The following is a 14,656-nucleotide window of genomic DNA, read 5'->3' on the forward strand; positions in this document are numbered from 1 at the left end:
TCAAGTGTGCATTGCTGTCAAAGTTCTTTCATGCTCGTGCGCTCGTGGTTTGTCGTGGAGGTGAAAAAGCGAGGTTTTTTGGCCAACGCCGGTGAAAATCCGGGACCCGGAACCGCTTCATATCCGCGATTCGACTCTGAACACACGTACCCCCCCGTTGCATAATAGTGAGTATTGAGAACCGAAATGGCCGGAGTGCGCGGCTACGAACAGCAGCAGCCGGTTGCCGCCCCAACTTGCATGACGAACCGGCCGGAATATTACTATGTTTACGTGGCGGAATCGGAATTTTCCAACGTCGGCTACTGGATTCTGCTCGAGACGGATAAGACGCTTAGTTTGGTGAGTCTGCGCGGTTACTTTGCGACCTGCTTCGGGATCAAGTACAAATTTGTCAACGCCATCAATGAGGTCGAGACTCGGTACATCCGGTACCATAATGGGTTCTTCCGGTTCCCGCCGGGGCTGGACATGAACAATACACGCTTCGTGGCGTACTACTACAACGATAAGGATGACGTGAACGCGTTTATGGAGATGGCCGAGGCTAATGATGATGGGAGTGGGACGCTTCCGGCGCTGGAGTTTAAGGAACAACCGGCGGCAGTCAATCTGCAGCAGACGCAGCAGTTGCAAACGCACAATGATTCGACCTTTTTGGGGCGAACGGCGTTGAACTTTGAGATGGACAAGGTGTTGGTTCATGGTGCGCAGAGTACGCCGAACAAGCCGTTGCCGGGAGGGTACGTGTCCTCGACGTCGGACGTGATTCTGCAGGAGAAAACAATTGAGGTGATTTCGGTGCACGATTCCCAGTCGATGCTGAATCCACCACCTCCTCCGCCGGGTCCGCCCCAACATCAGACACCGAAGGTTCAGCCAAAAGCCGAACCGGTGGCGCCCGTCGTAACCGGTGTGAAGGCCAAGTTGGGACCAAGCGTTTCCTCCACCTCGGACGTGGTTAGGGCGGAACAACGCTTCAGCCGGACCAAACGCGACCGTGACAACGATTCCAGTGGCTTTCAGCGGGAAAAGAGCTCTGTGATGATCAAACCGCAAGTGGCGCCGAAGAGCAAGAACATGCTGAACCGGTACCAGCAGCAACGGCGAGCTCAACCGGAAGATGTATCGGAAAAGACGCCGTTGAAGATAACGCTCCAGACGCGTGGCCACCAGACGGAACGTAATGCAAAAATCCTGAAGATTGAGGACGAGAAAGGCCGAACTACGGCGCTGTTGACGAAACGCAAGTGGGGTGGCAAACCGGGCCCATCATCAACGGCTGGCCAGGCCAACAAACGTCGCTATGAACCGGAACAGGAAAGACATGAGCCAGAGCGTTACGAGAAACGTCGCCGGTACAATACGAACCATCAGCAATACTACCACCAGCCGGAAGTTACATCCCCAGTTTACGACGATTACTACCGAACCCTGAACGTGCTGCTCGTGGGCTTCAACACTACCGCTCCGGCCATCCAAGAAACGACCACATACTTTAGCGAATTTGGTCTCGTGCAAGATCTGCACCTTTACACGCTGGACAATCGGCACAACACTGCCGAATATTACGCGTTCATGACGATCCGGACGGACGATGCCGTGTCGCTGTTTTCCGACCGCCACCTGTACAACGGCACCGTAATCTACGCCATTCGCGTAGACGGTGACCGGCTGCCATCCAGACTGAACTGCAAGGTTTGCGGCTACTACGGCATCAACGTCGGCTATCTGCACTACCACCTCGAGGGCTACCCACACCAGACGCAGCTGCAGAAGCGGCTGGATTCGCTTGCCACGTCGGTTCCCAACATCTACCGCGATTCGTACTACCGAATCACGCACGACGAGGTTTACGTGCAGTATCCAAGTGAGTTCAGTTCAGCCTTACTATTCCAAGCGATCGTAATATTGCACATACGGCCTCGGTTCCTTAGACAAAACAAAGCATCTGTGTCAATTTTGAGCCTAATCGGTCTAAGGAATCAAGCCAGGGGGTGTGCCTGGTGTCCATTTGGTTGGTGTTTTGATGAAGAACTTTGTTTTGTGGCTCTATACGGGGTAGCAATACATACAACAATTTAACGCCTGAAGAAGAAGCACCCCTTCCCATCTCCGGACGTGCTGTTCAAGTATCTAAAGTTGTTCATCATGATCTATCTCTTCCTTTTTACCCTTCAGAGGTGTGGATCTTTAAGAACTTGTCATCTGAACGTTCATTTGGCCATCGAATGGCACAAGTTTTCTTAAACGGTTTGCTACGGACTGTTTTATGAGGTCAAACAAGAGACACTCAGGAATGACATAAAAAAGCAAATAGCGTTTATATTTGAGGTGATAGGTACATCCGCCCGCACCCTCCTCACCGGTAACATCCTGATAATATCTGTGTTCTAATAAAAAAAAGTTTCTCCCCTTCCGTAACGTGAATGCAGGTTCCAAATTCCGAGATGATTTCATATGAAAAGGAGAACTCGAAAATTCGTAACTCGAGCTGGAACACCTCCACTCGACGACAGAACTTCGTAGGCGAGTCAATACCTTAAACCATCTTTTGTACCCTGTCTAAACGGGCGATGGCTTTCTTTTTATTTGTGTTGTATATCATAGCAAGCTAAACTTATGTGCTTTCGTCTTGATCTAATGACAGTTAAGGAATGGTGAAAAGTGATAAACCGTTTCAATGGTTGCTTGGATTTCATGAATTTCATGGGTTGCTTCGCTAGTCAAAGGTGTGCAACGACGTTTTTACTGCTGTTTCCTTCAACTTGATTTAGTCCGGCATTAGTTCCTTCACCTTCATTGCCATTGGTTTTGAATTTTCCGGTTTTCGATTAGGTGTTGTCGCTGCTTTTCGATGTCTTCTTCTTCTTCAAAAAAAAAAAAAAAAGGATACCAAACTTAATGTAAAATTTAAAAAATTGCTTAATGCAAAAAACCATCGGTTAGGTCGCAATACTACGATCGCCTGCAACTTAATCAAAATGACTCGGCTCACCAAATTGTAACACGACTCCCCCTGTTTCCCGTTCCAGACGACGCCATCCAGGAGCTGGTCCGCAACAACAACGACTACATGAAGCGGCCACGTACGACGAACGCCGCCCCGGGACCGTCCAACAACAATCGTTACTACAGCACCGAAAGGGAGCGTTACTATTGAATAATTGTTCTTCTTCACATCATCTTGTTTAGAACCGATTTTTATCGGGGTTTGAGTTCGAGTTGACCCCGAGTCGATGAATCGGGGCTTTCGAAAGGAGATTGTTAAGTTTTACCCATCGCGAGATATTATTCAGGATTTTTATTTAAAAAGAGCTGTCGAAATTTTCATTGCAGCATTCGAGTTGTGAGAAATTAACGTTCGAAAATCGTTACTTTTTTCTGTGATTGCGCAGAGTCGATTTTATATAGAAATGATCTGATAATCCGCAGCTAGAGAAGTGAAGTCAGCCTCAATTCGTTCAAATGTTTTAGTTAGTTTTATTAGTCCCGCCGTCGAAAGCGATAGTCATCTGTTGAATTGAAAAGACGCGCGCGCTTGCGATCAAATCGCGTCGGATGGATTGTAGAGGCACAATGAATAAAGAAAAGCGTTCGATCGTTTCAAGTGTTAAAAAAAAAAAACGCTATCTTTATTGCTACCGGTTCATCTGGGTTTCCGCGTGTCGAATGTGAAAGTTGGCAATGTACTCGGTGTTGATGCGCTGCACGCTGATGGCGAACGGTTCCGTCGGGTGGAAGGTGAACGCAACGAGCCGTCGGCCCGAGTTGGCCTGCTGGTTCTGGACGCCGGCGTAGATCCGGAACTTGAGCAGTCCCGAGTCGCGTGCAAAGAATCGAATCGGGAACTCGGCGCAAGCCTTTGGCCGTTCCAGCACCGACACGAACTTGTCGTCGTAGCTGTACAGACTGAGATCGAGAAACGGTGAACTGCTGTACGATTGGGCACTGATTGGCAGCTGGGCCAGGATTCGCTTGGTGGCCTCTTGAACGCCACCGCCGCGGGCACCGATCATGGTTTGTTTGAACCGCTGGTGGATCAGATTGCTGTAGATGTTGTTGCTTGGCGAGCACGTGTACTGCGACTGCATGGCCAGATTTGCGTTCCGGAAGCTGTCGCAAAAGTTTTCGTACAAATAGAGCAGCTCAGCCGACTGGTTCCCATAAATCGCGATGATCTTGTTCTTCCAAATGTTGTACACTACAAATAAACTCGAGCTGTGGTTGTTCGGTTCCATCGTTTTCAACGTCACGACGTCTTCACTGGCGTATCGAATAAAAATGTGGTCATCGTCCAGCAGCTGCATCTTCCACATCCGCAGATTCCGGTACTCGTCAAAACGCCGATAAAACTTGCGCAACGCCAGCCTATCCTCTCCACTCTCAACCACCTGCTGAGCCTGCCGGAACAAAAATACCAACATCCGATGCTTCAAACTGTTTATCGTCGGTTCCCGGAACGCCCGCAGATTCGAATTGATCCCCGCCCGACCACCCATCGTCCCCAAACTGTACAGGAACCCCTCATCCGGACAGCAAAACCGCCCAATCATCCGCTCCAAAATGAACGTCCCCTCGGCAATCGAGTAGATGTGAATGTTCTGGTGCTGAATCGACAGAATCGCCAACGTCTCATTAAACAAGTACAGGCCCTGATTGTGCGACAGCACTATTTTGTCCACCTTAAAGTCTTTCGAGTCGGAAATGCGCCCGTTGTGCAGGTCGATAATGTACAGCGTGTAATCCTCCAGCGGGCAGCTCGCCGTCGGTTTGATCGCCTCGTTGTTCGTGTACAGCTCGTAAAAGTGGGGCCGGTTCTCCTCCGGGATGAACAGCGCCGAACCGACGATCACGAAGCGACAGTCGTTCGTGAACAGGCTGCACTCCCGGTTCAGCTGCTTTTCGTTGTTGTCCATGTTGACGACGTGCTTGAGCTGGAATTGGGCAAAAAAAGGTTGGTGAAGCTTCAATTTCAGCGATTTTTTTTTAATTTTAAGGCTCTTAAATTACTCAACTTTTAAGCTCGCAAGATTTGCAAGTTATTGCAATCGATCGTTTTCAGTACATCTATTTTAGATCATACAAGGACTATCGAGGTGGTTATTGCACTAGATCGTAGTATCTCGAAATATCACAATTTGTCAACGGTAAGTCGTAATTGGTTGAGATCAATCGATCGTTATTTCTCGATCTACCATTGACAAATTACTACTAACGATCGTTACTAAGATTACAGCGGCAGAAATTTTTGAAATTTTGTTTCACTTTTAAAAACTTTGAATTAAATAAAACCACATTGTTCAATGTTTGAATTTTCATAAGAATACTGAAATTTAATTTTTGCAATTCCGTCGTGAAACTACTTACTTTTCCTGTCATTCTTGAACGACGAAATAGCCTACTTTTCTGTACAAAAAATAACATAATCGAATAGTAACACTTTTCAAAATAAATGCTGAAAAGTTCTACTTTTCAGCACTCAAAAAACGAAGTTGACTTTTTATAGCTGTCGGCCACCATTGCTAGTACCAACCACTAGTGTCTTCCTTTTATCTACAAGGACTTCGCCGCCCTGGGCTCCTAAGTGTATGAAAGTATGGCACGGAGCGACGGCGCCGAATACCCATATTTACACAAAGAATTTTAGAGCGCCCGCCGCGGGATTCGAACCGTCGACCTCTAGATAGTGAGTCCAGTGCGCGGTCCGATTGATCCACACGGGCGGGAAAGTTGAACTTTTCAGCACTTGTTTCGAAAAGTAACACTTTTCAACATTTTTTTGATTTAAACGATTTATTGACAAAATACATGAAAATTTGACATAAAATTTCACTCAGTGTGTGTTTTTTGGAATTGCAAAAAATGTTGTATGGAACTCGTTGCAAAACTTGATTTTTTCAGCACTCTTCGTATTTATCCAACTCGGTGAACCTCGTTGGATAAATGTACGACTCGTGCTGAAAAAATCCTCTTTTTGCAACTTGTTGCATAAACTACTATTTTGATGATTTTGACATTTTTAATATTTTTATTTTATTTTACTTTTGATATTTTAAAGTTTTTGGATTAAAAAATAATAAATTTTAAATTCAAGCCCCGGACACATTTTTTTAACTTTAAAAATTTTAAAAGATCAAAAAAATATATTTTTTTAATTTTTAAATGCTGTAATGCTGATTTTTTTTTCGAAATTTTGAAAATGATATTTTTTATGACATCTTTGAAATTAATAAAAAATTATTAACGAAAGCTTAACAAAGGGCCATCCGTAAACCACGTGGATATTTTTTTTGCAAAATACAACAAAATTTACAGATCATTTTTTAATTAAAGTTTAAATATAAAAAAATCAATAACCAGAAAATAGAGTTTTGGGGTTTATTTTTGTAATGGTCCAATAAACAACATTTTTATTTTTTAGTTTTTATAGGTGTTTTTGAATACCCCTGACTCAAGGCGGTTTCAAAAACACTAAAAAAGGAAAAAATAGGTATTTTTAACGCTTTTAGAATTTACAAAATAGGCCAGACATTTTAGACATTTTGTGAAATCTTTGAAACAAATAAATTAAAAAAAAAAAAACAAATGATTTCAGTTTTTGAATATTGAAATTTGCGTTTTCTGAATTTAATTTTAAATTTTTTGTAGTTTGCGGTTTTTTATTTTTTTTTAATATTGAGGTTTTTATATTTTTGCTTTTTTTTTTTTTCATTTTAAAAAACACTAAATTTTAAATTGAAGCTTCGGCCACATACCGATCTTTTTTCTTCAAAAAACGTAATAATATAAGATACCGAAATTTTTTTTTTGAAAATTTTGATGTTTTTTTTTTATTTTATGTTGAATATTTAAACTTTTTTTTTTCATATGTTTAAATTCTTGTTTTTATTTTTGAAATTGATTTTTATTTTATTTTCTAAAACAGTGTTTACGTGGTTTATGGATTGCCCCTGATCGAGGTTTCAAATAATTAAATTTAATGATGTCCAAGAATTCCAAATTTTAAATATTTCAAATGTAAATAAATATATTTTTATGTAATAATAATTTTTTTAAATTTAAATTTAATTTTTTTAAATCAAATTTTAAATCAAACAAAAAAATTTTTTTTTAGTTCAAAGGGGTTCACAAAATTTAAAGATTTATTTTTTCATTATTTTTATGTTGAATATTTTGAATATTTTTTTTTGTTTTAAAATTATAAATCCTTGTTTTTTTTAAATTAATTTTTAAGACAATAAAAGTTTCAAATTTATTTTTTATTTTCCAAAAAAAAGTGTCCACGTGGTTTACAGATTGTCCCTGGTCGAGCTTTCACATAATCAAATGTTTGAAAATTTCAAACAATTCAATTAAGTCAAAAAAATCCAAATTTTATTTCATTTTTTTTATTTAGATTTTTTTATGAAAAACTAGAATTTCAACTAAGGCCGAATCCATTTCAAAAAATTGTGCAGCTCTGGAAACTTGAAGTTCACATCCGTGTTAGGAAAGGACTTATTTTACTTGCCAATTATATTCATTTTATTAACATTTTAGAATTTGTCGACACCATAATGGCATTGTCGAAAGTTTAATAGAATACACTCAAACCCCGATGGTTTGACACCAACTGTTGTCAAACGAACGGGGTCACTTTTTAGTTTGACACCCCTTTTACACGGAGTTCACGCACACTATCAAACGTTTGTTTTGATAGTGTGCGTGAGCGCCGTGTAAAAAGTGACAGATCGTCACTTTTTAGTTTGACTTTGACCAACCAACGGGGTACAAACTAAAAAAGTGTCAAACGAAAAAGTGACCAACCACCGGGGGTTGAGTGTATTACTGAACAAATTTCGGATCGTCTTGTCGTGTCATCGATGGCTCCTCACCTTAAATAGCTTCTCGAAAATCTGACTCCGGATCTGGTAGCTCTTCCCGCCCGTCCCATCGTTGCTGACCAGCTCGCTGTCGCCCCAGTCCTGGAACAGATCGCCGGCCGCCGAACAGCCCATGTAGCGGTAAATCTCCAGCGAGGCCTGATCCGACGAAAACGCAATCAAATACCGCCCGTCCGGGCTAAACTTTCGCAAGTAGCACGGAGGTTTCTCCACGTTGACCACCGTCGTGCCCGGCAGGATGTTCTGGTAAAACTCTCGAACCGAGTGCGACCGCAAACCGAGCGCGCGATTCTGCAACCGGTGGACGATGTTCTGGGAGCGAAACTTGCGGAACTTGATGCGCTCCGAACAGACAAACTCTGCGTCGCCGCCGGCGGAGGCATTTTCAGCAGCGTTCATCGGTCGACCGCCAGCAGATTACGGTTCTGGAAGCGAAATTGTAAGTGTTAACACCTCAGCTGTTTTCATGTCGTTTGTAAACAAGATTGTTTTGAGGTTTTGAGTTGTCACTAGAAACTACACGCTCGCTTGAAATCAGTTCGAAACGAGTTGTTCACGTCAGATGTATGCCTACCCATTTTTGAGTCAGCATCGAAGGTGACTCTTTTTGCACTGAATTTGTTTTATCCTGAAACGAGATAAACAAACGGGATCAAACCAACTGTCATCTTTCTGAGCGCGTTCGAGGTTGGTGAAAGGCGCGCGAAATAATCTTTTACAACGGGAAACCGGAAAGATGGAACCCCGGATGGAGCGTTACCTGACGACCCATTACGATGAGGAAATCAACGAGCTGCTCAACAATCCGGACGAGCTGCTTCACGTGTCCGTCGGTGTGAGGTTCGTAGCATGGCGTGGCGATTCTATGACAAGTTTGTAGGTAACACTTCTCTTCCGCACAGCTTAACCCACCTGGCCCGGAGCGAACCGCCGCTGTACGATGCATTGATGGCGTGTCCAATGCGCGAGCTGGTCAAGTGGGACCGGTCGCTGTGGCAAGCGCAAAAGAGTCTGGTTGAGGGACCTAACTTGTTTCTGGAGCCGGGGTTCAAACTCAAACACAACTGCCACGTGCGTTTTACAAACATGCCGTCGTCGTCTTTGGAGCGGGATGGTGGTTCGAAGAAGGACAGAGTTACGTACCCGAAGCTGGATCAGATGGGGAAGTTGGTCAAGGTGTCTGGGACCGTGATTCGGATGACGCAGGCGCCAAAGTTTGTAGAGTTTAAGCGGGAGTACGTGTGCAAGCGGTGCAAGCATGAGTTCGACGTTGAGGCGTTGTACCAGGAGAAGTACGTGTTCACCGTTCCGTGGGGGTGTCCGAATGCTAGGGAGACTGGCTGTAAGGGTGTTCCAGTGCGGAAAAATGATCAACCGGTGCCGGATTATTGTCGCAACTATCAGGAGATTCGGATTCAGGAGGTCGCTGGGAACAGCAACAATCCGGATTCGATCCAGGTTACGCTGGAGAATGATTTGGTCGACAGTTGTCAGCCGGGAGATCGGGTGAATGTTATTGGTACGGTTGAGTTGCGCTGCGGTCCGGGTATTGTGGGCAAGCAGACGGAGTTGACGATCACGTTGAATGCGAACAGCTTGACCAAGGAAGGCAACAAGATGAACACTGGGAAGGACTTTGCCGAGCATCTTTGCTTTGTACGGGCCGAGTGGCAGGGAACGGTTGATGAGATTGGTGAGCTGGCCGCGCGGGATCTACTGGTGCAGTCGATTAGTCCGGAGATTCACGGGATGTACCCGGTGAAGCTGGCGATCGCACTTTCTTTGGCCAGTTGTGCTCAACGGGACCTCAGCAATACGGCGGTTACTCGTGGCCACTCACATCTGCTGCTGGTGGGAGATCCGGGATTGGCCAAGTCCAGGTTGCTTCGGTTTGCGGCCGATGTTTCGAGCCGGTCCGTGTTCACGACCGGAATGGGATGTTCGGCGGCGGGACTTACGGCGGCTGCCGTCAAAGAGGACGGCGAATGGCAGCTGGAGGCCGGAGCGTTGGTCATTGCCGACGGAGGAATCTGCTGCATCGACGAGTTTACCTTGATGCGAGAGGCGGACAAGGCGTCTATCCACGAAGCGATGGAGCAGCAGACGATCAGCGTGGCCAAGGCAGGTATACGATGTACCTTGGGGGCACGATGCGCCGTCCTGGCCGCAACTAACCCAAAGATTCCGTTTTCCGTGAGTGATCTCGAGGGTGAAAGCGCCAGTCTCGGAGTAGGAGGACCACTGCTCAGTCGTTTCGATCTGGTTCTGCTGCTGCGCGATCAGTACGACCCCGAGTGGTACATGGACGTCTGCGATCACATCCTGTCGCTGTCCGTGCTCGACGAAGCGAAGGACCACTTCCAACAGATTTCCCCCGACACGTGCTGGAACTTGGACACGCTGCAGCGGCACTTTCAAGCCATTCAGGAGATCGATCCGAAGTTCTCCGAAGGGGCGAAAACCATTTTGAGTAAGTTTTGAATCTCACCTTGACATTCCGATCTTACTGAATCCATTCCCCACAGACGCATACTACCTGGCCTGTCGAGCGAATCCCAACCGAAGTCAGCATCGAACAACCCCTCGGCTATTGGAGAGCTTGCGCCGACTATCGCAGGCCCACGCGCGGCTCCTGTTCCGAGACCAAGTAACCGCGGTCGATGCCATCACCGTGGTCCGATTGATGGAGAGCACCTACGAAATGGGACGAATCATAAAGCCGATCGACGTAATTCGGGCTAAGCTACCTCTCGGGCCGAGCCCGCAGGAAATCCAGGAAATATTGTCAAAATTACCCCTCGAGCGTCCCGTCGAAGATATCCACATCCAGCAGGGCGATCCCACCAAGCTCGAACAATTCCGAACGAAACTCGCGGAAAAAAGTCGTAAGCAAACGCCCAGCAAGTGGGAAACACTGTCCTCCCAGCGAATGGCTCAGTTCGACCAAGATGTTCTGGCCAAGCTGGAGGAAAGCGCCCGCGAGGAACCCCCACAAGCGCCAGCACCAAAATCCGCCATCGACGACCTCTACTCCAAGTACTCCTTCACGCAGTACAAAAAACGGAACGCCGCCAAAAAGGTGAAAAAGTCCGAACCGGAACGGCAACCCGTTCCGCAGGACGCCATCGACAGTGAGGAGCAGCTTAACTCGATCATGGGTGGCCTACGGGAAAGCTTCGCTTCCAGCGGAACGGAAAACACGACGACGCCGGGTCGCAAGACACAACGTGGGGAGTCGTTCCACGCGCTGCTCGACATCAGCAGCTTCCTGTCGGACGAGGAGGAAACAGCACCGGCCGAAGACCCACCGCCACCACCAATCCAAGACGATGACAACGTGTCCCGGTTCAAGGTGACTTTGCCGAAGAGAAAGCCAAAGCCGAGCAAGCCTGTTGTGGACGAACAGCCGGCCTTTGACGACATTGCAAGTCTGCTGGCGGACGACGACGATGACGAGTTGGGTGGTGCGGTGAACGCTGCTCCGCAGCAGGTCAGAGAGGTTCCACGAGAGGCGATACCCGCTCCGGCGCAAACGCCGGTTTGTCCGGTTGGTGGAACCGAAGACGATATGGACGATGCGTTGGCCTTTTTCGCAAACATTGACGATATTTTGAGTGCGTCGAATAAAGACTGAATTGGTTGGATGGTACATAAATAAACATAATTTTATTCTTCAAAATTTGCCTTAAATCTTTAATTTCGTATTTTTTTTAAGTCCATTTTTATTAAATAAAAGTGCTGTTTTATGTGAAAAATTTTGATCTTTTTGGAACGATTTTGTGTTCGACGAAAAAACATTACAGCCTAAAAAGTAAAAACATGGTTAAAACATGAAATTCCAAAAACTAGGTAGTACATAATATTATTTTCCAGTAAAAAAAAACAAATATCAAACCTGATTTAAAAAAATACGAAAAGTATCACAAAACGCTTTATACATCATGACAGTTATGCTACTATTAGAAAATTTGCAAATATTCTTAAACTTTTAGTTCTTCAACCACTCCGTGGACTTACTCAATTCAATTAAATTAAAGAATCTTTATTTAATTAAAAATATTTGAATAAAAAAATATTGAACAATGCATTTTGAATAGTTTACAATCGATTTTGCACGTTTAAATGGAAATTTCAGTTAATAGTTATTTTTATTTCTATATTAAATTTTCAACAGGTCTCCTCTGCATATAAAATCCATGACTCTTATTTTTTTTTTAATTTAAACTGCAGAATTGAATTTAGATTTTTTATGTATATTTTTTCATATTTTAAACTCATACAAAAATATAATTACAATCTAGACTCGATTGTCTGAAAGCCTCGAAATACTTCGGATAATCGAGGCTTCGAATATTCGAGTCTGGACAGCATTCAGAATTCGACATTTCTGGAGGTTTTTTTTGAACAGGTCCAATAAACCAAATTTTCAGTTTTTGTTTTTTGGGTGTTTTTTAATACCCCTGACTCAAGGCGGTTTCAAAAACACCTAAAAAGCAAAAAACTGGAAATTTGGTTTATTGGACCTTTTCAAAAAAACCTCCAGATTTGAGCATAAAAAATTAAAAATACGTTTAATTCAGCAAATTAAACATGTTAAAAACTCTAATTCATAAATTAAAATATATTTTTTTTTAAATTTTGAATTATGGAATTTTAAAATTTCTAAGTTAAATTTTTCTTTGTAAATTTCCAAATTAAATCCAAATTTTAAGATCACATATTCATATTTTTTTTGAAACCTATTTTTTTGCTGTTATTTTTTAAATTTTCTAATTATTCAATAATAAATTTTCAAAAAGGGTTTTGATATTTTTAGTTTTTTTAACCTCTACCTCTTTTCAATCATATAAGGGACCATTCAATTAAAAAAAAAAATCTGGATTAAAATTTCAAAACAACCTATCGGTCATGGGTTTCCTATGCAGATAGGACCTTTTAAAAAAATTTATCTAGAATTAAAAAAAAAATCTGAATTACAGAATTTTACAATTTCTTAGTTAAATATTTCTTTGTAAATTTCAAATTAAACAAAATAGTAAAATTTTCATCGCCTTTACTGCCGTTCTACGCATAATTGTCCCATGTTCAAAAAAGTGCAACTGAGAAAAACGCGATTGAAATTTTCGACCGATTTCTGTGTTTCTACGCATAATTGTCCCGTGGGTTCCTATTCGCCCTATGTGTCCCTAATCGCCCCAGTTAGCAGTTTATCACCCTTATTTGTGATTATCTTGCTATACAACAGGTAAACAAGGCATAATGATTAGTAAAACTAATGATTCCGTGTAAGAAAATACTTGGTGGGACAATTATGCGTAGAAGTTCAACGATGGGAAAAACAGACTTGGTGTTGTTTTTGATGAGTTTGCGAACAAAGTACCAGATTTTATGTGTTTTTCTTAAAGTACACATCAGACTAAACTTAAAAATGACATATAGTCAAAATCGTCAAAAACTGACATGGGACAATTATGCGTAGAACGGCAGTTTATTTTTTAAAATTTTCTCATTTTTTCCAATCTTTAAACTTTTTAATTTTATTTTCATTTTATTTTATCTTTTTTGAGATTGTTTCGTTTTTGTTTTTTGAATTTGTTAAATTTCTTAAATTTTCTTAATTTTAAAACTTATTTTTTTCCATGTCCATTTGTTTTGAAAGAATCATTAAACATTTTAAAAATATGTTTTTTTTTAGTTCTACATACATTTTACTGCTTTTTTAAACCAAAATTTTTTGTGTTGTCGTTTTCAATTTTCTAATATCCTGAACTAATAAAAGATGTTGATATTTTTAGTTTTTTTTTTATTTTGCCATTTTTTTAAATAATATATGGGACCATCTATACACCACGTGGACACTTTTTTTTTTTAATTGCAGATCTGAAACCCGTGGAAAATTTACGGCACTTAAAGGATCTGTAGATGAACGATTTTAAATATCTTTAAAGTTGGTTTATCGTAAGAAGGTTGAACACCGATGCAAAAAGGGCTTTGTTTACCAATGGCTCTTGCGTCCTTTTGAAAACTAATCCGAGATATCTACAGTGAGTCAAATATTTGTCCGTACCCCCCCGTACGGGAAATGTTTGTGATATAAAAGTACATAAAATTCGACTAAAGTGCCATGTTTTATACATCAATCGACGCGGCAAAATGTCCTCTTTAAGACATTGTCATTGGATTTGCAAAAAACTTTTTCTTGAAAAATACAAAAATTGTTTACTGAAAAAAGTTAAAAAAAGAGGTCCGTACCCCCTAGTAAAAGTACAAAATCTGATCGATTTAAGTGAATTCATTTATGAAATGTTGTTTCAGTGTCAAATACTAGTACCTTTAGCCAGTTTGTGACAACTTTGAACTTCTGATAAGTTTGTTTAGTTAATTTATATTAAAAATTGGATTAAATTTAGTTTTTAAAGTAAAACTTATCAAAACATTAGTTTATAAACAACTATTTTTATAAAATTGCTATTTTGTGTTGTAAGAGTCTCTATTGAACAAGTTTCAACAATATTTGTTCAAAATATACATTGATTTCATCTTTTTTATTGACATTTTTCGACCAAAAAAACTGTTTCGGAACAATACCGTTAAACAATCCGGATTGTCCCGGAACCGGTTCAACCCCTCGGAGGGAAATTTTGTGGTGGTCAGATAGAGGACAAAAAAACTCTCTCATGCAATTTGAAGCATCCAATTTTGTCCACTTCAGCCCGATTACGAGTCCCTAGTCTGAAATTTGAAATTTTCACTTTCCGTGCTGAGAATTT

The 14,656-nt window shown here is 42.2% G+C and overlaps 3 protein-coding genes across 3 annotated transcripts; 2 read left to right on the top strand and 1 right to left on the bottom strand.

Moving 5' to 3' along the window:
* On the top strand, positions 1-3,317 carry LOC119769390. The gene is made up of 2 exons (XM_038261512.1): positions 1-1,870; positions 3,036-3,317. Exons 1-2 carry the CDS (start codon positions 187-189, stop codon positions 3,161-3,163), a joined length of 1,812 nt encoding a protein of 603 aa, XP_038117440.1. The 5' UTR covers positions 1-186; the 3' UTR covers positions 3,164-3,317.
* Positions 3,318-3,624: 307 nt separating this feature from the next.
* On the bottom strand, positions 3,625-8,396 carry LOC6040468 (DET1 homolog). Its single transcript, XM_001849806.2, has 2 exons — positions 7,878-8,396; positions 3,625-4,937 (listed from the first exon to the last, which is right to left on the bottom strand). Exons 1-2 carry the CDS (start codon positions 8,283-8,285, stop codon positions 3,642-3,644), a joined length of 1,704 nt encoding a protein of 567 aa, XP_001849858.1. The 5' UTR covers positions 8,286-8,396; the 3' UTR covers positions 3,625-3,641.
* A 125-nt stretch (positions 8,397-8,521) lies between these two features.
* Positions 8,522-11,535, top strand: LOC6040469 (probable DNA helicase MCM9). Its single transcript, XM_001849807.2, has 3 exons — positions 8,522-8,726; positions 8,789-10,356; positions 10,412-11,535. Exons 1-3 carry the CDS (start codon positions 8,623-8,625, stop codon positions 11,518-11,520), a joined length of 2,781 nt encoding a protein of 926 aa, XP_001849859.2. The 5' UTR covers positions 8,522-8,622; the 3' UTR covers positions 11,521-11,535.
* The last annotated feature ends 3,121 nt before the right edge of the window (positions 11,536-14,656 follow it).

This window comes from Culex quinquefasciatus, chromosome 3, assembly GCF_015732765.1.
Source record: "Culex quinquefasciatus strain JHB chromosome 3, VPISU_Cqui_1.0_pri_paternal, whole genome shotgun sequence".
Classification (NCBI taxonomy): Eukaryota; Metazoa; Arthropoda; class Insecta; order Diptera; family Culicidae; genus Culex; species Culex quinquefasciatus.